Source organism: Diadema antillarum, unplaced genomic scaffold (genome assembly GCF_040938485.1).
Source record: "Diadema antillarum isolate AM-2024a unplaced genomic scaffold, OU_Dant_1.0 scf00000140, whole genome shotgun sequence".
Classification (NCBI taxonomy): Eukaryota; Metazoa; Echinodermata; class Echinoidea; order Diadematoida; family Diadematidae; genus Diadema; species Diadema antillarum.
This window is the reverse complement of record NW_027271029.1, coordinates 2,391,473-2,412,880: the sequence shown is the minus strand read 5'-3', so window position 1 is coordinate 2,412,880 and position 21,408 is coordinate 2,391,473. Positions and strand designations below refer to the sequence as shown.

Here is a 21,408-nt window from a genome sequence, read left to right as displayed (position 1 = left end):
ACTTACTACAACTTACTACGTGTGTATTGACACTGAGCCGCAATAAGAATGATAAAACACTTGAAACATATAACTTAACATATTCCCTCCATCTGTTAAAAAAGAAAAAATCATAAATTTTGAGAAGAAATGGCACACTTGTGACAATAATGAACACAATTAACATAACCTTAATGCCAATTTGAGAAACAAAATATCCTGCAATGCGGAGGATATGAAGTTATAGTCTCCCTACATAAACCTATCAGAATTATGTCTGTAATTATACTAACCATGGTTTAAGGGAAAATAAGAAACAAAACAACTTATAGAGTAATACACAGTAGAAGATGACACGGGGGTAAAATACCCGACTTAAGTCCTTCAACCTGGAGTTACTGGGGACAAGGGAGGGTGGTATGGCACTGCGAGGCCAGTACAGGCTGGGGGTGCTGGGGGATGCGCGATCCAAGGCACAGGGGAGCAGTTGACGTCCACGGTTAACCAGTCGGTGATGTCACTGGTAGGAGGTTGGTGAACAGGATGGCGCTTGGTGGTCATCATCCAGCTGGCAAGATGCAGAGCACCATCAAGGGGGCGACGGGAAGGACCTCCTTCAACAGGGATTGAAGGCAGGCGGTGGCCAAAGGTCCAGGGGAATGAACTCCAGGTTGGGCTAGCGTCAAAGCAGGCAGGGTCAGCACTATCCACGGACAGGTGGAGGCCCAGGGTGTCATCATCGGCATTGGGGGTTCGTGACTGGTCAGTAGCGAGGACAGAAACCGCAGTCTGACTGGTTGATGGGCACACGCCTGGTGATGGAGTACGGCAATCCAGCTGATGGACAGGATCACGAGGCTCTCCAACAACAACCAGGGCTGACAGCTGGTCACTCCAGTCAAGGGCAGACCGACACTGGTAGCTAAATGCTGCCATGTCACGATTGGCGTTGTGATGTAGCGGAGGCAAAATAGCCACACCATCACTGTTGTGGGGAACACCTGGCGTCTCTCCATCAGAGCTGATGATGGGCCACTTCTGATGATCATCGGGAGGGGTGGTGTACTCGGGATACAAGGAGGGAAATGTTTCGCCAGCACTGGGAAGACCAACACTCTCAGGAGATGGGTGGAGTCCCATCAGTGTATGACCTATGGGATTCCCAGAGCGAGGCTCAGTGATGAACACAAGCATATCAGGACTACACTCAGAAGTACATGCAGGGGGATCAGAGCTAGGCTCAGTGATGGAAACTAAGGAGCGGATGCTATGTTTACTAAAAGAGGGAGCAGCACCAGTCCCATGAGAGTCACACTCAGAGCTACGCTCAGTAACCATGGTAACACTACTGACCTCCGTACAGGGAAAAGCAGAGCTGGGCTCAGTGACAGGAGTAGCAGTGGGACGGTCAACCTCAGATCCACTACATGGAATGGTCAGAATACCAGAGGACTTACTCCTATGTGTAACTGGAAAATCGTCCAACCCATCACCCTTATCAATAAGGTCAACACCAGGATTGTCACCTTCAGACTGGGTACTAATGCCACATTCATTTTCCCTCTCATTCTCAGGAAAGCATTCACATGTAACAGACTGACCTACTTCAGACTGACCACCAGTGTTACTTTCTTTCTCCATACTCTTGAGAAACCACTCATGACTACCATCGGGCTGATCCCCAACAAATTGCTCATGTGTCTCACTCTCTTTGCACTTCTGGGAAGACATAGTACTAATCTGAGCATTGTCATGTTCAGAATCGATTGATTCAGGCTCATGTGAACGCTCATACCCACATGCACTAGTACTTGTTGCAGTCTTAGTCATCTGCACAGGGACATCACACTGCCCATGAACTGTATGTTCAGGTGTAGGCTCACATACACACTCACACTCTGTCTCCATCTTCACTACACGGACAGCATCACTCATCGCTGTGTGCACAGGCATATCGACACAGCCTACGGTTACCGTCGAATCAGTGTAAGTGAACACAACCTCGTCACCAAACATGATCTCGTGTTTGAAGGGCCTAATAGACAAATCGTTGTGTTCCATGAATGGAGCACCTGCTGCGACTGCAGCATTCATATACCCATCCTCAACCACAAAGCCGTCAAACCACATCTCATAACCACTAGCACTGTGGACCAGTCGGAAAGAAGTGAGACCTACAATGCATGATGGGAGGGTAAACGATTCATCACAATCAATGTAGTCGTCATAGCCAAAATCGTCAACGACGATATCCAAACCACACGCTTCAGCAGTCGATTCACTCACCAAATTAATGGGAGAACCAGAGTGCAATTCAACCTGTAAAATCTCTTCATAACCTCCCCGAAGGGTAGCAGGGAAATGAGGGACCTTATCGTCAGGCTGGCGTGTCGCTTCAAAGGCCGAAGCGGCATTGCCAACCGGGCGCCAGGGTTGGGCTTTCTCCACCTCCGTCTTCGCGGGGGCAGCAGCGCAACGCCGCTCGCGCTCGGATGCCGTGCCGCTACGAGTGGGCTCGACCACAGCCGCGCATCGCTGCGTCGACGATGCTGCGGGCATTGCAGTGCGTAGAGCTGCGGCAACTCAATAAACTCGAACTTTAGTGTCTTTAACCTCGATTGTCACACCAAATTATTTGGTGAGCGTCTGACCCCTATTAATTGGGCTTGATTCACCTTAATCTAGGATCCTGGTAGCGTCTATTGATGAATTCATGGATTCGAATCAGCGCTGTCACCACGCCAGTAAATAGGGAGAAACATCAGACGATCTTGGTATATGATGTTCAAGAGTTTATTGGCCGTGACCGAGTCAGCGGTACGGTACAGGTACACACGTCGGGTGTAACACGTTGCATGCACAACACGTGGAAACCGATCAGAGTATGGAACGCCACTTGATACAACCTAACTATAATTATAATCATAATGGCGCAGTGCTATTAACTGTGCCAGAAGTGCTTTGGCCTCAGTGGTGCTGTTGGAGAACAGCAACTGTACAATTAGTACACATCCTTTGGTGACAAGATTCATGAAAGGTGTATTTCATTTACGAACTCCGCTGCCATGGTACAACCATATCTGGGACATTAAAATCGTGTTAGATCATCTCCGCAAAATGTCACCAGCCAGTAAGCTATCTTTGTGTGAACTTACTCATAAGCTGTGTATGTTGCTCGCACTCATGCACTTCGGCACAAAGGGTACAGACTATGTTCTACATTCATATTGATGGCCTGGTTTGGAAGGATAATAGCGTAGAGATTCATGTCAGTGACTTGGTAAAACAGAACAAGACCTCCAACAGAGTAGGAAGTACGACTACAATTGAAGAGTATCCTTCAGAGAAGAGACTCTGTGTGGTACGCTACCTGAAAAAGTACATTGAGCGTACAAAAGTGATGAGGGATACGGAAAGGCACCTGTTCATATGTTATAGGAAACCTCACAAATGAGCCAGTAAGCAAACCATCTCCAGGTGGATAAAGGAGACAATGAGTGTGGCGGGTATCGACACTAGAATTTTCAGACCGCATTCTACAAGGGCTGCAGCAGTCTCTACTGGAAAGACAGCAGATGTGCCCATAGCGGACATTCTGAAACAGGCCGGATGGTCTAACGAGGAAACCTTCAACAGGTTCTATGATAAGCCGTCGATCAGGGCAGAACCTACATGTAGGTTCTCCATGGCGGTACTGGATAATCATTGAAGAGAAAGGGTATCATTGGTGAGCTATGTCATTCTTATCACCATACATTGCTTGGTTTTTACAGAAATGCGACCACTTGCTTCAAAATCTCATATTAACGAACAACAGAGATTACGAAAAATAATAAATAAATTAAACGAGAACTTGCCTGTTTGAAGTTTGATTTTTATTATTTGAGTAATAGGAGTGTGAGTTAATATGCCCTCCACTCCCACTCTCAATTCAAACTTCAAGGTAATGTTCTTACTCCGTCAATTTATTTCCAGATTGTGGGATTGTGACAGTGGTCGCATTTCCTCTTGGAACAGGCAAATCTCACTTGACCCAGTTGGGTCTTCGGTTCAGTTCTCTCACCTAAGTTTGACATTATGTATTAGACGTCGGAAGACAGTCCGATTTCTTAGGTGGAGATTTGCCTGGGCGACGAATATTGACTGCGCATGCGTACGAGTGGGATCTCATATTAACTCACACTCCTATTACTCAAATAATAAAAATCAAACTTCAAACAGGTAAGTTCTCATTTAATTTATTCATTTTTGCAGCCATGGGAACAGAAAAGTACCAGTCGGTCCGTTGCAAAATCTTGTGGGTCGAACTCCTCTCTCATTTTTTTAGCAATTGACCCCAAATTTGGCATGTGGGACCACTATCAAAGGTAGATGTGCAAGACACCTTTTTCGTTAGTATCGCATAATGCGTTGCCATGGCAACAGCATATTTTGGTAAAAACTTGTGGATCGAACTATCATTTTTTGAGCAATTTACCCCAAATTTGGCATGTGTGATTGCTATCAAAGGGAGATGTGCAAGATACCTTTTTCGTTAGTATTGCATGAGTTGCCATGGCAACGACAAATTTTTAAAAAATCTTTAAAAATGTTGTGGATCGAACTCCTCTCAATTTTTGAGCAATTGACCCCAAATTTGGCATGTGTGACCGCTATCAAAGGTAGATGTGCAAGACACCTTTTTCGTTAGTATCGCATGTGTTGCCATGGCAACGGCATATTTTCATAAAAACTTGTGGATCGAACTACTTTCTCATTTTTTGAGCAATTAACTTCAAATTTGGCATGTGTGACCGCTATCACAGGCAGATGTGCAAGACACCTTTTTCATGAGTATTTCATAATGTGCTGCCATGGCAACAGAAGATTTTCATAAAAATCTTACAAAATGTTGTGGATTTCACTACTCTCTGTTTTGTAGCAATTCAGTTTGAATTTTGGATATGCGATCAATGTAATGTATATTTGTGCAAAACACCTTTGATGTGTGTGTTAATAAATCTGTTGCCAGGGCAACAGCAGTTTTTTTAACCAATCATACAAAAATATGTGGATTAGCCTAACTCCTTCAGTTTTTAAGCATTTGGCTTGAAAATTGACACATGTGACCACTATGGTACGTAGATGTGCATACTTCCTCTTTCGTCATTGTTGATCAATGTGTTGCCATGGTAACAGCATAGTTTGAATGAAAATCATACAAAAATATTGTGGATTCAGTTAATGCCCTCGGTCTTAGAGCATTTGACTTGAAATTTGGCACACATGACCACTGTAGTACGTAGATGTGTAAACGTAATCTTTCATCAGTGGTGATCAAAGTGTTGCCATGGTAACGGCATGTTTTGAATGAAAATCATACAAAAATATCATGGATTCAATTAACTCCCTTACTCTTTGAGCATTTGGCTTGAAATTAGGCACATGCAGCCACTATAGCAGATAGATGTGCAAAGTTAATCTTTCGTCAGTGGTCAACAATGCGTTGCCATGGTAACAGCATCTTTTAACTAAAATGCATACAAAAATATTGTGGATTAGCCTAACTCCTTCAGTTTTTAAGCATTTGGCTTGAAAATTGACACATGTGACCACTATGGTACGTAGAAGTGCAAACTTTACCTTTCGTCATTGTTGATCATTGTGTTGCCATGGTAACAGCATAGTTTGAATTAAAATCATACAAAAATATTGTGGATTGAGGTAGCTCCCTCAGTCTTTGAGCATTTGGCTTGAAATTTGGCATATGCAACCATTATAGTATAGAAATATGCAAACTTCATGTTTCATCATTGTTGAACAATGTGTTGCCATGGTAACGGTGCATTTTGAGTGAAAATCATACAAACATTTAGATTCTCCTAACTCTGTTTAGAGCATTTTGGCTTCAAATTTGGCACATGTTACCTCTACATTACCTAGATGTGCAAAAATTCTTTTGTCAGTGTGGAAAATGTGTTGCCATGGTAACAGTATATTTTGAATGAAAATGATACACTAATATTTGAATTCAACTAAGCCCCTCATCCTTTTAGCATTTGGCTTGAAATTTGGCACATGTGACGGCTATGATATATAGTTGTGCAAACTTCATTTTTTTTTCTTAATGTCCAACATTGTGTTGCCATGGTTACACAATTTTTAATAAAAATCATAGAAATCATCAGTTTATTTATCTTGCTCACTCAGTTTTTGAGCACTTGACTTGAAATGTGGGACATGTGACTATTACAGTTAGCAATACATTTATTCACTGTTGAACAGTGCATTGCCATGGTAATTTTTTTTCATTAAAAAGTAAAAAAATAATAATCCTGGTTGAGCTGATTCCCTCAGTTGTGGGTGGGGGTATATTAATCACAATGAGTGATAGTTCTAGTTATTTTTTTCAGGATCTATGCAATATTTTGCAATGCCAATATGGTGTTTTGATGACAAATGTTTGATCGCTTTTCATATTGTACAAAGTCATGCACACAAGAATTGCAATCTGCTCTACGATATGTTTTGAAACAGTCACTTGTTGCTACTTAGAGACAATGGATGCCAGTAAGTGTAATCGTGATCCAGTTTACAACTGTTTTACAATGTGTATGCTTTACAGCTTTATGAAACTATGTTACCTAGTATCTGCTTTATGCGTAGAGATAGAGTTGTAATGTCTTGTGGCTTATTCGTTTACTGCGGATGTGTAAGGTCATTAACACCCATCAACACATTCAAGCACACCTGAATGTTACATTTTTTGAAATCCTCTTCATGCAGTTGAATAAACCACTGAATAGGATTTGGGTTAATTGGTAATGTGTCAAACATATACACTCTGTGCGTGCCAAGCCAGCTATGTAATATGTATATTAATACTTTGACTACAGTATGTGTTTTACATTTAACCCTAAAAAGACTGGGCTATTTTGATGTCTTGCAGGATGGGGAGGGGGGGGGGAAGGGGCTCATTGCCCCCCCCCCCAAGATCTTGGCCGTTGACCGTGTGATCACAAGGAAAATTTGCACACACGTCACCCACAAGGTAATCTATAAAACTAAGTAGGTAATTATTTCACAATTATTCAAAGGTATTTTTAATAAATTTTAAAAAATGTTAATTTATGCATGAAATTAAAAGAATTGGCTGTAAATCTGTAATTAAAAGTCCAAAACTGCTAATTTTTGGTCTAGGTACTCATTGTAGGATTCTTATTGAATGTACATCAAAAAAACGGCGGTATCAAAAAAATTTTCTTATGTATTTTATTGTTTTTAATATGTCATGTATTTCACTGTTTTTTACTTTTTGTTTGTTTGTTTTTTGATGGAAATCATAGGCAACACTATTCCGATCATAACAACCTGAAATTCATTGATTTTGATCAGCAGAAGTAAAAATCATAATACATTGTGATTTTTGGTCAGAAAGGGAATTTGCATTGGGTTTGTACATGAAATCACGTATTTGAGCAACAACCCGTGGAGTGCTGAATCAGCCGAAGTGGGGCATAGAGTGGGAGGGGGGGGGCTATGATGAAGTTATCCATATGGGACCACTGTATATTTTGTGTGAGTGTACATCAGTTCAATAAAAATTTGGGCTGGCGCATAACCCCCTCTTGGCGCTGGCCAGCAAAATCACTGATGACATTCAAATGACATCAGTGTAAAAATTCAGTACATGTCATTTGAATATATGTACATCAGTTTTTTGTCCCACACAAAACAATATGTATGGGACCACAGTATATTTTGTGTGAATATACATCAGTTCAATAAAATTTTGGGCAGCATAGCCCCCCTCTCGGCGCTGGCCAGTAAAATCACTGATGACATTCAAATTGTAACAAATTTGCCTCTTTATTATTGCTGAGTATTTTCATCAACTCAAATCGGGATACTCGCGCTTGCCAAAGTATGGCTGGCAGGCACCTCAGCTTATCGCTCACTCACTCATGGTCACCTCATACCCTCGCTCATCAGAGCAACCACCAACAATGAGCACCCACTACATGCACTTATTATTTAGGTCAAGACATCATAAAATGAGTCAACAGTCAGGGTACATACCGTTCCAATGTGTTTAATGGTCGGGCTAACTCTGCCCACGGGACATCTCGTCCCACCCGTCGAAGGTGGGCCGAGTTGTCCCACCCATTGGTATCGATAGTGATCATGAGCGCTTGTCTGTGTTTGAGTTTATTTTGCCTTAATGACGTCTTTTCTAACCGTAATTTTTATGAAATTGTGTTCAGTGGTTTCTTTAAAGAATATTTTCCAACTTTCGGGGGATACGACGACGTAAAAATGAAATTTCAGACGTTTTTATCGCGGTTCGCGATCCCTATAGGCGCACGTTCATTACTGCGCGGTGGGCTAACTCGGCCCACTAAGTTTTAGTTGCGTTTTGTCAAAAAAATCTTCTGTAAAACCATCAATTTTATGATGTATGAAGGTGTACTCAGGGTACCTTCAGTTAATTTCATCTTTGAGGGAGTTTAATTTTGCGCATGTTTGGTGAAATGTTTGATATTTGTTCGCATGATTTCATCATTGCCGTATCCGCACCTCACTGGTCTCGCCACCGTAGCTTGCTCACACACGCAGTGGCAGAGCTGAGCTAGCAGCGCCATGCCCACTAGGCGAGGCGCGGCGGGGTGCGAGCGGCAGAGGGAGCAGCCGGCCACTCCGTATGAAGGTTACGGTGGTTGAAATTTTTTGCTGCACTTCCTACTTTTCTATATTATGTGAAATCAAATTATGTCGCAGATCATTCGATGTGAACTACATGAACGTCATATGCATTTGATTTTGTAGGTTAATAATTCACAAATCTATTCCTAAACTCTACCCAACTCAGTTAACTGTTAGTGTTAAATAGTTTTTTTTTTATTGCTGATTATAGATCTGCGTTCTAGTCAAAAGTTATTTCTGTCCAATAAATGTTACTTTTTTTCTTAATAAAAACAAACAAGCAAAAGTCAAAGGGGTGGGTCTGGGCATTAATTAATAAATTGTTTGATATCCAGTGGTCAGTTATTTGACCTGTAGATATGGATGGTTTGGTTGAATGGTTGATATCATGAAACCGGTAATGAAATGTAGTGCTATAGCTAGATTGGCCTTGTTTATGTAAGTTATACCTTTTGTGTGTACTTTCAAAAATAAAAAGAAATCGTTTTTGTTTTGATGACATTGCCATTTTTGCCATGGGAATCCTTACCCTAATTCAAGAGAAAAATCCTCTGCCACCTGTACCTGCACGATAATGGCCAACCGTCAAGTTCTTTTTCTTTTTCTTTTTTTTAATGTAGTTTTCTTTTTATATATACAGTGTATATCTCTCTCTCCCTCTAGCTATGTTATGTATACTGTGATGACTTATTGGACCAAACTTGGACTTCATATCTTAATCTTTTCCATGCCTTAGCCCTGTTATATGTGTTAATGTTTTAAATTTTTATTTATTTGTACAAAATAAGGCTGATTATAAAATTCTCACATCCTTGCTTGTCCTGCACTCATACTGTTGAATTCATGCACAATTTTTTTTTTTTTTTTTAACAAGCAGCATAGATGAATAGCTTCTCAAATGGTCTTCCTTCTCAAGTACGGTACTCAAAGTGTTACATGATTTGCAGTCATGCAGGGTAACAAAAGAAACATTGCAACATGCACTGGTAGGCATTGGCAAGGTCATGCATATAAGCTCTCATCTTCCTTCACAAAAGAATCTGTTGTTTTGTGGCCATTGCATCCTTTTGACTGTTGCCCTGCCCTTGATTACAATATACTGCTCTTTCCAAGACTGCAAGATCACAGCAAATTTTGAATGATATCAATGTGAGCATGTAAAGTATTTTTTTTTGTCATTTTAACATCTATTATTTTCTATTTTTTTTCTTGAACATTCTCATTTGACTTGAAATAATACTTTCATTTTCAATTATCACATTGTACCAAGTATCATCTGTGTACAAAGCTTTCTTTCCACAACTGAATTGTAAAGTTCTGTATTTTGTTATGATTCTTCGTTGTCTGGCTCTATAATCCCCTACTGCCAATATTTCTGCTTCCTTTCCCCATCTCTCTTTCTCTCTTCCATCAACCCACTCTTTTCTTATGCATAATGAATGTGTTTGTCAAGTGTCAAATTAGATTTGATTTGAAACACTGCATACTTCATGTGAATTGCACACCAGTATTTTTTCCCAAATTCGTATTTACATAGAACAACTAGTGTGTGCATACTATATCTACACTGATGTACAATGTACACATTTTTAATTTAAAAAAAAAAAGTCTCAAGTAGTGCCGTTCTACGGATTAAAAAACATATGTGACAAAAACATCATTTTAGAGTCATGACACTTCATCATCAGTGAATAGTGTGCGTTCATAAAAGGCGAATTTAATTCCAACACATTTTATACTAGGTGTTTCAAAAAACATTTCCCACTTTTGATCATTAATAGTGCAAAACCTATTCATCCGATAAAACTGTCATTAATATGAGTAATAGCTGAATAGTGTACAATTCTGTAGGAGGTAATTTGAATGTGAAAGCATAAATCAGTTTCATTAAATCTAAGATTGATTTTGAAGTAAGGTTTCAGATTTTGGTCAAATTTTAACCCTCTGTACAAAAATTGAACTTTGCACAAGAACCAATGATGTGTATGCGAGTGTGTGCTGACAATGGCCATGAACAATGGACATGCCTGAACCACCTGTTGACTAGGCGTCAGTCTCGCGCTCCCTGGCACATGAATGCTTAATCAATAATTCATGTGGATTGCCCTGGGCACTGCTAGTCTGAATTCATGCACGGTAAAGGGTAAAATGTATGCACATGGAAAAAGTAAGCACATGTTTCCATGTGCTTGCAAACACCACATTTCATTCCAGCTGGCAATCATTTTCAAATTTTGCTTCACATATCACTAAATTTGGGATATAAATAAGCATAAATGATCTAAAGTTCCTCATTTTAATACAATTGTCTACTAATTAGATAGTTGACAAATTTTTCGCTTTTTTGATAGAAAGATATTATTTTTGGTAAAGAGTTCAGCAGCATTTATCATTTGGGCGATTTGTTTCGCAGTAGATTTATTTAAGGCTCCATATACACAAGTGTATAGTCCAATTGATTTCTTTGCTTCGTGTCACCATGTTTACGATAGAACAGAAGGTATTCATTGTAATTTCGTTTTTCAGAAGTAGGGAGAGCACTGTCGCGACTCAATGACAGTATTGGCAGGCGTTTGACTTTACACAGATACTGCCAGAGGCTGAATAAAGACTAGTTGTGATAGTGGAATTTCTCATGAATAAATAATGAAGCATTCAAAGCCTGGCCATTGTTCAGGACCATTGTCAGGGTGTTAACCGCACACTCCCATACACACCCATTGACCCCTGTGCACAGTGAAATTTTGTACAGACGGTTGAAAATAGAGCAAAATCTGGCCGCCTAACTGTGAAATTAATCATGAATTTCATGAAACTGATTTATGCTTTCATATTTAAACTACCTTCAACCAAATTGTACACTATTCAGCTATCACTCATATCAATGACAGTGTTATCTGATAAATAGTTTTTGAATTATTAAGAATCAAAAGTGGGAAATGTTTTTTGAAACACCTAGTATATGTTATAATGGCCGGTAACACAACATTTGTTCCTGTGACCTCGTAACAATTCTAAATTGCTCTGGTATTATTTTCTCCAAGGACTTGATGGGATCAAGGTTAGAATAGTGATAGGGTTGTGACAAGTAGGTTAAGCTTGATGTGAGGAGTAGGGTTAGAGTAATGTTTCTTCGCAGAATTTATGTTTGGCTTAGCATGCCAAATTTTCAAGTGAACGATTGTCGCAGGAGCAAATGTCATGGAACCATCATGACACTGACTTCAGGATAGGCCTACTTCAGTTAATAGGCCTACTTCAGTTGATAGTTTGCTTTCTTCTAGATTTTCAACCTTTTGACCTACCTGTACAACATACATGTAGTTCACCAGATAAATGCCAATTGATGAACTCTGCCCCAGGAGAGGTGCATTGCAGGAAATTAGTTTGTTGTACACATGTCAATGCTGATACACTTTATGAAATGTTGCATTATTGTAACACTCATCTTGGTGTTCAACATTATGCTCAGTCACTCCACAAAACCAGACAATGTTCTCTCAAAACTGAATATTCACCATAGCTGTAGGGGCTGAAGAAAGCAGATCTGTTCTCGGTCAGTTCCTGTGGTAGACTCTTTCTTAATTCTACCCACTTACTTTATCCAGGGTAGTTAATTTACATATTCAAATCATAAGATAATCAAATCAACCAAAACGCAAGGAGGAAAATAGTTTCACCTGAGGACCGATGGAACCGATGGAAAATAAAGGTAGGTGATCATGAGGTGAAGTTGAACATGAATGGAAACACATCAAAAGAGTCATGAGGACGTAGGTGTGGAGGTGAGTGGAGAGAATTAGGTTGTGTGGAAAACTAAATGTGGAGAATTCATTAGGGGTATGTCTGAAAAGTAAACTACAAATATGGAAAGCTAAACAAAACAACAACAAACTAAAGTTACACAAAAATTAGTTCCTGGTCACAAAATGGTCTCATAACATTATTGTTAGGTGTTTTGTTGATCTTTTTTGGATTCATTGGTTTTCCACTGATTGCAATACAGCTGAGGTGAGAACTTCTTCTTTTTCTATGTCACTGCCGAACATCCCAATGTAGTGGCCAACTGGACGAGGGAAGTTAAGTTCGGACAACCGAACTTAATATGGAATGCTAAACAAAAGATCAGGTGTGGTGTGAAAGGGATGAACACATGAATGGGAAAGGAATGAGGGCGATAAAAAGAAATAGCATACAGGTCAATGAGAATGTGTGTCAACCTATGAACCTATACAATTGAGGGCGCTATTGACAGACAAAATGGCTGAACCGGAATAAATTTTCTCTACCAAATTTGACGGTTTTTTGGGTGTTTACAAAGACAGTGATCGAGTCATTTGTTCATATTATGTGTTTTGGACCATAAGTGCTGACTAGACAGTGAAAATGGATCAGAAAAGGCATTGTGTGGATCAGCAGGACACAACTCCAGTGTCGCCATTCCAGCCCCCGAAGAAGTTGAAATCAGCTACGGACGATGAAGGAGGTGCTCCGCGGACCGAGACGGCGGGGAAGCAGGCCGTTAAACGACTGTCTTACTCTGACGCAGCAGCCGCCGATGAGGGCGATCCACCACCCCGGTGGTTCATTCGATTCATGAAAGATTTCGATAACAAGTGGGAAGAGAGATTTTCCAAGAGATTGGACGAATTGACGGTGAAAGTTCTGGAACATGACGACACAATTGTTGGGGTTACACATCAGTTAGACGTCTTGGAGCAGGAGGTGAAGAAGCTGAAGAAAGAAAGAAATGAATTAGTATCAAAGCTAGATGATCTCGAGAACAGGTCACGCAGGAACAATCTTGTGTTCCATGGGATTGCTGAGTCCCCAAAAGAGAACTGTTACAACTTGATTACAAAGGAGCTCCTCGTAGACTTCATTGGTCTTTCACCAAATAACTTCAAAGTGGAGAGATGCCACCGCACGCCAGGCTCGCACACAACAACAGCTCCTGGAACCAACGCCGGTCCAAGGCCCAGAATCATCCATGTAGCTTTCAGTTCTTACTTGGAGAAGGAGCACGTTCGCAAGGCATGCGTAGAGAAATTCCGAGCCAACAAATTCAAGGATGGTAAGATCTTCGTCAGTGACGACTTCTCTAAGAGGGTCCTAAACAAGAGAAAAGAGAAAATGGATACATTCAGACGCTTGAAAGAAGAGGGGAAAAGGCCCTTTTTTCTGTACCCTGACCGCCTTGGGTTTAGAAGCAAAGAGGGGAAATTGCACATCCTTGAATAAACTCGAACTTATTTGCTGCCCATGGAAAAACTACTGATTTTGTTCACAAAACTCTGTCTTATTTAATTTGTTAAATACCAGGAATTCACAAAAGAGAGTCTTAAAAGCATTCAACTTCATGAGGTGATATGAGTGGAAAAATGACAGTTTAATGATTGAATGTTTTGTTTTGTTTATATCCCATTTGGTCAGTGCTTATTATAACTTTTTTTTTTCCCCGCCACTCCACATCTGTACTGTTGGAAAATAAAAATGTTTCGTCTAGGTCTTTCAATGGTAGTCAAAACAACTGTTGTACCACATTGTTTAGTTTTATCTGCAAACTGCAAACGGTCAGATACATCAAGTTTTAGTTTTTTACATTGTTGTGACGTGCATACAATTATATATATGTTTTTTTTTTATTATTATTATTTGAAGAGTTTTAGTCATTGATATTGTTTGCTTTGATCATGGAACATTTTTTATTATATCTTCACTCTTATAATGTTTTATTTACTTTCTCATTCATATATGTTTTATGATCCGGGTCAATAATTGAAATGCATGTACAGGTTAAACTGGGTGTAATCCTTTTACTTTATTATTATTATTTCTTTTTTGAGGAGAGATATAAATTTACTCTTGCATGTTTATTCAACGTTTTTTTTTAATTTCTCAAAATATATGGTCCTGTATAGGGTTAATGTATATGGATGGCTTTTTTTAATTGCTGATTATACCGTCAGATATGACGCTTTTACTTTTTTTTCTCTTCTTTTCTTAAGGTAATTCAATTTCTAAGTTTTCTTTTTTTTTCATTAAGAAATAATTATTAGCCAACTGCTGTTAACCTGCACACTTGGGAAGGGCTGGCTTTTGATTTGAAGCCCTTTCCTTTGTTATCTTGTGCACTTGCGCGCTCTTTTTGTTTGCTTTTCAATTGGTTTTTTTTTCTTGTTCTGTTTTGTACCAATTTTTGATGATCTTAAATCATTTATACAAGTATGTTTTTGATGAGTTGCAGCTTTTATTTACAGTGATGTTGAAAGGTATTGTTTCATGCTGGCAGTCATATTGTTCTGTTTTTAGTTTTAATCCACATTTGGATTTAATTTACTTGAAATTAGTTATTTTTAAATCAGAGTAATGGCGCTAAAATTAATAACCTTTAATTGTAGGGGTTTACAAGATTATGTTAAAAGGCGAAAAAATTTTCATTATTTAAGGTCCCTTGATGCCGATATAGTTTTCCTCCAAGAGACTCACTCTTCTAAAATTGACGAAACTTCTTGGAAGCAGCAGTGGGGGGAAAAGATTTGGTTTTCAAGTTACAATTCAAATAGTAGAGGAGTAGCTATTTTAATTCGCAATTGTGTATCCGTTACTTTCAATTCTATGTACAATGATCCTAATGGTAGATATTTAATAATTTCTGCAAGTATAAATGATGTATCTTTGATTTTAATTAACGTGTATGGTCCAAACAATGATGATCCAGAGTTTTTTCTTGAGGTGTTTAGTAGATTAGACCAATTTGATTTTTCTTCAATAATATGTGCTGGTGATTTTAACTTAGTTTTGGGATCTTTAGATTATCAAGGAAGCAAAGAAATGCATTCTAACGTAAGAGCGAGGAATATATTATTAACTTTAATTGAGGAATTTAATTTATGTGACATTTGGCGTAGTTTTTATGAAAATTTGAAGCAGTATTCCAGACACCAAAGAAATCCTAAAGTTTTATCAAGGCTTGATTTTATTCTTGTTTCAGATAATTTTATTGCAAATTGTTTACAATCTAAGATAATCCCGGGCATTCAATCTGACCATTCAGCTGTTATGTTAAATTTTAAAGGAATTCAGCCAGTAAGGGGTAAATCCTTTTGGAAACTTAATTGTCAATATTTACACAATGATTCAGATTTTATTAAGGAAAAAATAGAAGAATTTAAAGTTATCCATACAAATTCTAACTGCAATCCAAATATTTTATGGGATACTTTAAAATGTACGATAACAGGATCATGTTTAGAATACTGTGCTAGAAAAAAGAAAGAAAAACACTTTGCAAAAAAAAAGTTGTTGAAAGATGTAGAAGAAATTGATAAGAAATTGGGTAATGATATGAATAATGAAGACCTTACTGAAAAAGAGGTGTTAGTTCAAGCATTAGATGATATTCTGCAGGAAGAAACTAAAGGTCTCATAATTCGTTCTCGATTAAGATGGGCTGAGGAAGGAGAAAAAAGTTCAAGGTATTTTTGTAATTTAGAGAAAAGAATGGGAGAAAAGAAGACTATTTTTACATTAAAAGATGAGAATGAAAATAATATTGTAAATCAACAACATACTCGATCAAATGCACTTTTTTTATCAGAATTTGTATAAAGATGAACACAATAGTAGTCAAGGTATTGTAATTGACAATTTTCTTGAATCCATAGAGGCTCCAAATTTGAATGAAGTTGATAATTTTTTTTTTTGATAAACCAATTTCGAAACAAGAATTATATGAGACTGTTATTTCCATGAAACACAATAAATCACCCGGCTTTGATGGTCTGCCTGTGGAGTTTTATATTGTATTTTGGAAGGACATATCAGATATGCTTTTGAGTTCTTTTAATTTTTCTTTACAAAATGGTTTAATGTCCTCTTCCCAAAGAAATGGAATAATTACTTTAATTCCCAAAAAAAGATAAAGATAGTAATTATTTAAAAAATTACAGACCCATATCTCTTTTAACAGTTGATTATAAAATTTTAGCTAAAACTTTTGCAAACCGGCTTAAAAGATGTTTGTCATATTTAATTCATTCAGATCAGTCTGGTTTTTTAAAAGGAAGAAATATTGGAAATAACGTTCGTTTAATTACTGATATAATTGAATATACAAAATTAAACAATATTCCAGGTGCGATCCTCCTCCTTGATATTCAAAAGGCCTTTGATAGTGTCTCACACAATTTTCTTTTCTGTGTTCTTGAAAAATTTAACTTTAGTGAGAAGTTTATTAATTGGATCAAAGTTTTTTATTCCGAACGAAAAAGTTATGTTACTAATTATGGTAATTTGACTAGACCTATTGATATGAAAAGAGGTATTTTCCAAGGGTGTCCCATATCCCCTTACTTATTTTTATTAGTAATTGAATGTATGGCCCTTGCTATTAGACAAAATTCTAACATTAAAGGAATCCCTGTTAAAGATGTGGATTTAAAAATTTCTTTATTGGCTGACGATTCAACCTGTTTTATTGATGGTTCAGAGAATTCATTTCGAGCTTTGTTTGACACTATTGATTTTTTCTCAGACAGTTCTGGATGTAAACTTAATATATCCAAATCAAAAGCAATATGGATTGGTTCAAAAGAGGGTTGCCCATCTCACCCATTTTCTGAAAATGGTTTGAAGTGGAATAAGCTCACTTTTAAGACATTAGGCATTCATTTTTCCTTGAATACAAAACAATTATATGATTTGAATCATAAAGTAAAACTCTATTGAAAGCATTTTAAATTGCTGGCGTGCAAGAAATTTATCTCTTGTCGGGAAGATCTGTGTGATAAAGACCCTATTGCTGCCACAGCTTCTTTATTTTTTTTCAGTACTTTGTATTAAACTACCCAAATCTTTTTTCAAACGATTGAACACTTTATTGTTCAAATTTATTTGGAATAATGGCTGCGATAGGGTCAAAAGACAGCTCATGTGTAATGATTTTTGTTCTGGTGGTTTACGCATGATTGATCCATATATTTTTTCTCTGGCTCAAAAAAATGTTATGGGTAAAACTGTTGCTAGATGAAAATTATGAAAGTGTATGGAAGATTATTGAAATTTCTGTTTTAAATGAATTTAGTGTAAAGAAGGAAGTATTATGGCAAGCACATGCCCCTGTAAGTGTTCTGGATAAATTGTTCTTATCTCAATTAGCTGAATCACTCCAAACATGGTATTTATTTAGAGAAAAGTTTGTTCAACTAGAATGGGGTACCCCATTCTCATCCATTGGTGGTTGTCAATGTATTTGGTATAATAGAAATATTAATTCAAAATCAAAACAGTACTTCCTTTATCAAGATTGGATGGATAAAGGAATTATTTTCATTTCTGATTTATTGAACCCTCCCCATCCTGGCAGTAAGTTATTTGAAGAATTGGTTTTAGATTTTGATATAAGTTCACGGGATAGGAGGAAGTATAATTTTTTGATCAAAAATATTCCGGAAGATTGGTTGGTTTTATCGGATTTAACTCCAAGTATTATATTGGATAAAATGAAAGTAAAACTTCTTAGTATTAAGAAAATTCCTCGATATGCTTATGGTATATTATTAGAAACTTGTATCCCCCAAAGACAGATGATATTTTGGGAAAATTGTCCTGATCCCGATCAGGAGAAATGGGAAAAAATTCATACAAATAATTTTGGATCAACCATTATCACCCGTATTCGTTCTTTTTATTTTAAATTATTTCATAGAGCGATAGCTCTAAATGAGTTTTTATACAAAATTAAAAGGAAGGATTCACCAAACTGTGCTTTTTGCAATATTGCCCCAGAAACTTACATACATTTGTTCGTTGAGTGTTCCGTGGTCAAGCCTGTTTGGGAAAAAACTATTAAGGTCATTAAAGAGAAGTCAAAACAAACTTTAAACCCTACTGTTTTTGAAAAAATGTACGGTTTTGACAATGATAAATTTCTTACATTTTTGTTTCTTTTACTTAAATATTATATTTATATATGTAAGTTCCAAAATAAATCACCATCTTTTGAGGGCTATAAAGTATATATTGCAAGTAATAAAGAGATAGAATATAGTATTGCCAAAAAGAAAAACAAGTTAGCGCTTCACTTTAGGAAATGGAAGTTCTCTTTATGACTTCTTAATTAAGAACATTTGTTGTTGTTTTTGCTTTTCTTCCTCACTGCTTGTAAAAGTGTAGTAACCTTAAATGACATATTGTTTTTTACATGTATATATTTACGTATTCTAAGAACTGAGTTTGTAAAGTTCAAGAGGACTGCCATTATTATAAGGTGACTAATAATTGTTCATCGCTGTATAGGTTGTATCATGTTATCTAAATCGTCGTTGTGTGCATGTATCATACTATGTGATTAGTTTTATGCTGAAATGTACGCTGTACACGTGTTTTGTTTTGTATACATAGCAGGGTTGAGGCTTGTTCAAATGATGTTTTGTAAAACTTCAGGGAGAGTTTCCGCGATTTTCGCCGGTTTCATGTTTTACTTCTCTCCAGGGGATGTTTTGTCTGTCTCGCTCCTACCCGAGAGCGGGGGCGGCTCCATGTAATACAAAGAGTTGGTGTTAATATTTTAGTGTGTGTCTCTGTGTCTGTTTGTCTGTGTGTATGTAGGTTAGTGTGTATGTGAGTTAGTGTAAGTATGTGTGTCTATTTAATGTATGTGTGTGTGAATGGGTGGGTGTGGGTGTGTTTATTTGTTTCAAACAATATACAAACTACAACAAAGTTAAAAGCAAGTCATATTAAGATGAAGATGGAGTCGGGCCCCGACGGGGAAGTTGTGAGACTGATCAATGGTTACTTTGTTGGTTTAATTGTTTGCGGACCCTGTGGGAGCTGGAAGTTTGTTAGACGGATTCTCTTTCGATTTTAAAGTTTGTTTGTTTGTTTGTTTTTCGCCAAGCCTCAACTCTTTTTCCTCCACCTCTCTCTCCCTTCCCCTCTGACAGAATGCGATCTCTTAAATCGTTTTGAAAATATATGTATTAGTGCAACTGGTAATCTTATGGATTTGTATTTTTTTTCTGTCGGAGGGGGGGGGGCGTATAAGCTGCATTTATTGTTACTATCATTTATTTATTTATCTACTTTTTTTTCATTCATGCGTGATTTCGCTCATAAATTTGTCTAATCATTTGTAATATTTTGTATATACATGTATCATGATTTTGTTGATTCAATAAAACATGAAAAAAAATAAAATTAAAAAAAATTAAAAAAAAAAAACCTATACAATTACAAACTGAACCAAGTATAATGATCTGAGACTGAAAAGAATAAAATAGCCAAGAAGCTCAACAAATTCAAGTTTGCTGTCTTACCGTGGGCCTACATGCCATCATAATACAATTTTAGGAGCAGGTAAGAAAATGTGAAATATTAGCCAAAAAGCTTTGTCGAAAGTTCTAGGTGTTACAAAAATAATAAATCCCACTTTTGCTCTTTAATACAATGGAGTTCCAAAACTATATAGTACTACAATCTCAGAGCGTACCTGATCATTTTTTCCCCTACCAGGCCCCAGCAGTATCCATCCTGCATAAGTCTGCATCCTATTCAATACCAGAGTTTACTGGTCTATCCTGCCAGATAAGTAATACTTGGGTGTAAACAACGTCCTCGCCGGGCGTTTTACGCGTGGCGGGCGCGCCACGCGTAAATTGTGGCAGCCAATTTTGCGCCACGCGTAAATTGTGGCGACCAATTTTGCGCCACGCGTAAATTTGGACTACCACGCGTAATTTTCAGAGTTTTTGTTATCTTCCTTCCCCTTTTTGTAATGTTTCCCATTAAAAAAAAAAAAAAAAAAAATCTTTCGCAGTTTCCTTCGAACGCATGCTCGACAGTTACTTGCTCGGCGCTCGCTTCAGCGGCAAGATCGTCAATCGTGTGCGATGTACCCGCATCGCACGCGGTCCATTACCGATTCCACTTTGCTTGCCAGCATACGCAGGTGCACAGTGAGCGCAGTATTATACATGTACCACGTTCACCGAGATTCCGGTGCAGAAAATTTACGAGCGCTTCTCTCCGATCACTGTGAGTTGCCACTGTTACTACACGTGTACGCGCGCAATCCCCGGAGCAGCAGATCGCAGTCGCCATGCATGTGCGAGTGATCCAGCAACCAAAGCTGCCAATGTTTGGAAGCACAAACTAGTATTGTACTCAGCAGCTCTAAAATTCGTATTTTCTTTTCATACGTTTGAACCTCCTTTTTTTCGGATGTTTGCCTTTACTTTTGGAAATGAACAGCGGTATCAAACAATCGGCTCAGTAAGATGCTAAAATTAATATCGGATGACCTCTTTGACGTTCAGAAATGAATAACAATAATACTCAACTCCGTACGATGATAAAAACAAATGTATGATGTTTGCTCTTATGTTCGAAAGTAGATAGCACTAACATTCAGCTCCGGAAGATGCTAAAATAAATGTCGAATGTTTGCTTTGACGTTCGGAAATGAATAACAATAATATTCAACTCCGTACGATGATGAAATAAATGCCGGATGTTTGCTTTTATACGTTCAAAAGTAAATAGCAATAACATTCAGCTCCGGAAGATGCTAAAATAAATGTCGAATGATCCCTTTGACGTTCGGAAATGAATAGCAATGATATTTAACTCCGTATGATGATTAAATAAATGTCGGGTGTTTGCTTTCACTTTCGAAAGTAAATAGCAATAACATTCGGATCCGGAAGATGCCAAAATAAATGCCAGATGACTGCTTTTACGTTT

At 37.9% G+C, this 21,408-nt stretch overlaps 1 protein-coding gene and 1 pseudogene across 1 annotated transcript; both read left to right on the top strand.

The window, feature by feature from the left end:
• Positions 1-11,647: 11,647 nt before the first annotated feature.
• LOC139721219 (uncharacterized) lies at positions 11,648-13,938 on the top strand. The gene is made up of 2 exons (XM_071632542.1): positions 11,648-12,388; positions 12,447-13,938. The coding sequence occupies exon 2, from the start codon at positions 13,048-13,050 to the stop codon at positions 13,900-13,902; it is 855 nt and encodes a 284-aa protein (XP_071488643.1). The 5' UTR covers positions 11,648-12,388; positions 12,447-13,047; the 3' UTR covers positions 13,903-13,938.
• A 2,873-nt stretch (positions 13,939-16,811) lies between these two features.
• On the top strand, positions 16,812-18,773 carry LOC139721217 (uncharacterized; annotated as a pseudogene).
• Positions 18,774-21,408: the final 2,635 nt, after the last annotated feature.

Excerpts from the sequence above, each read along its gene's own strand:
- LOC139721219 (XM_071632542.1), top strand. The coding sequence starts at position 13,048 with ATGGATCAGAAAAGGCATTGTGTGGATCAGCAGGACACAACTCCAGTG.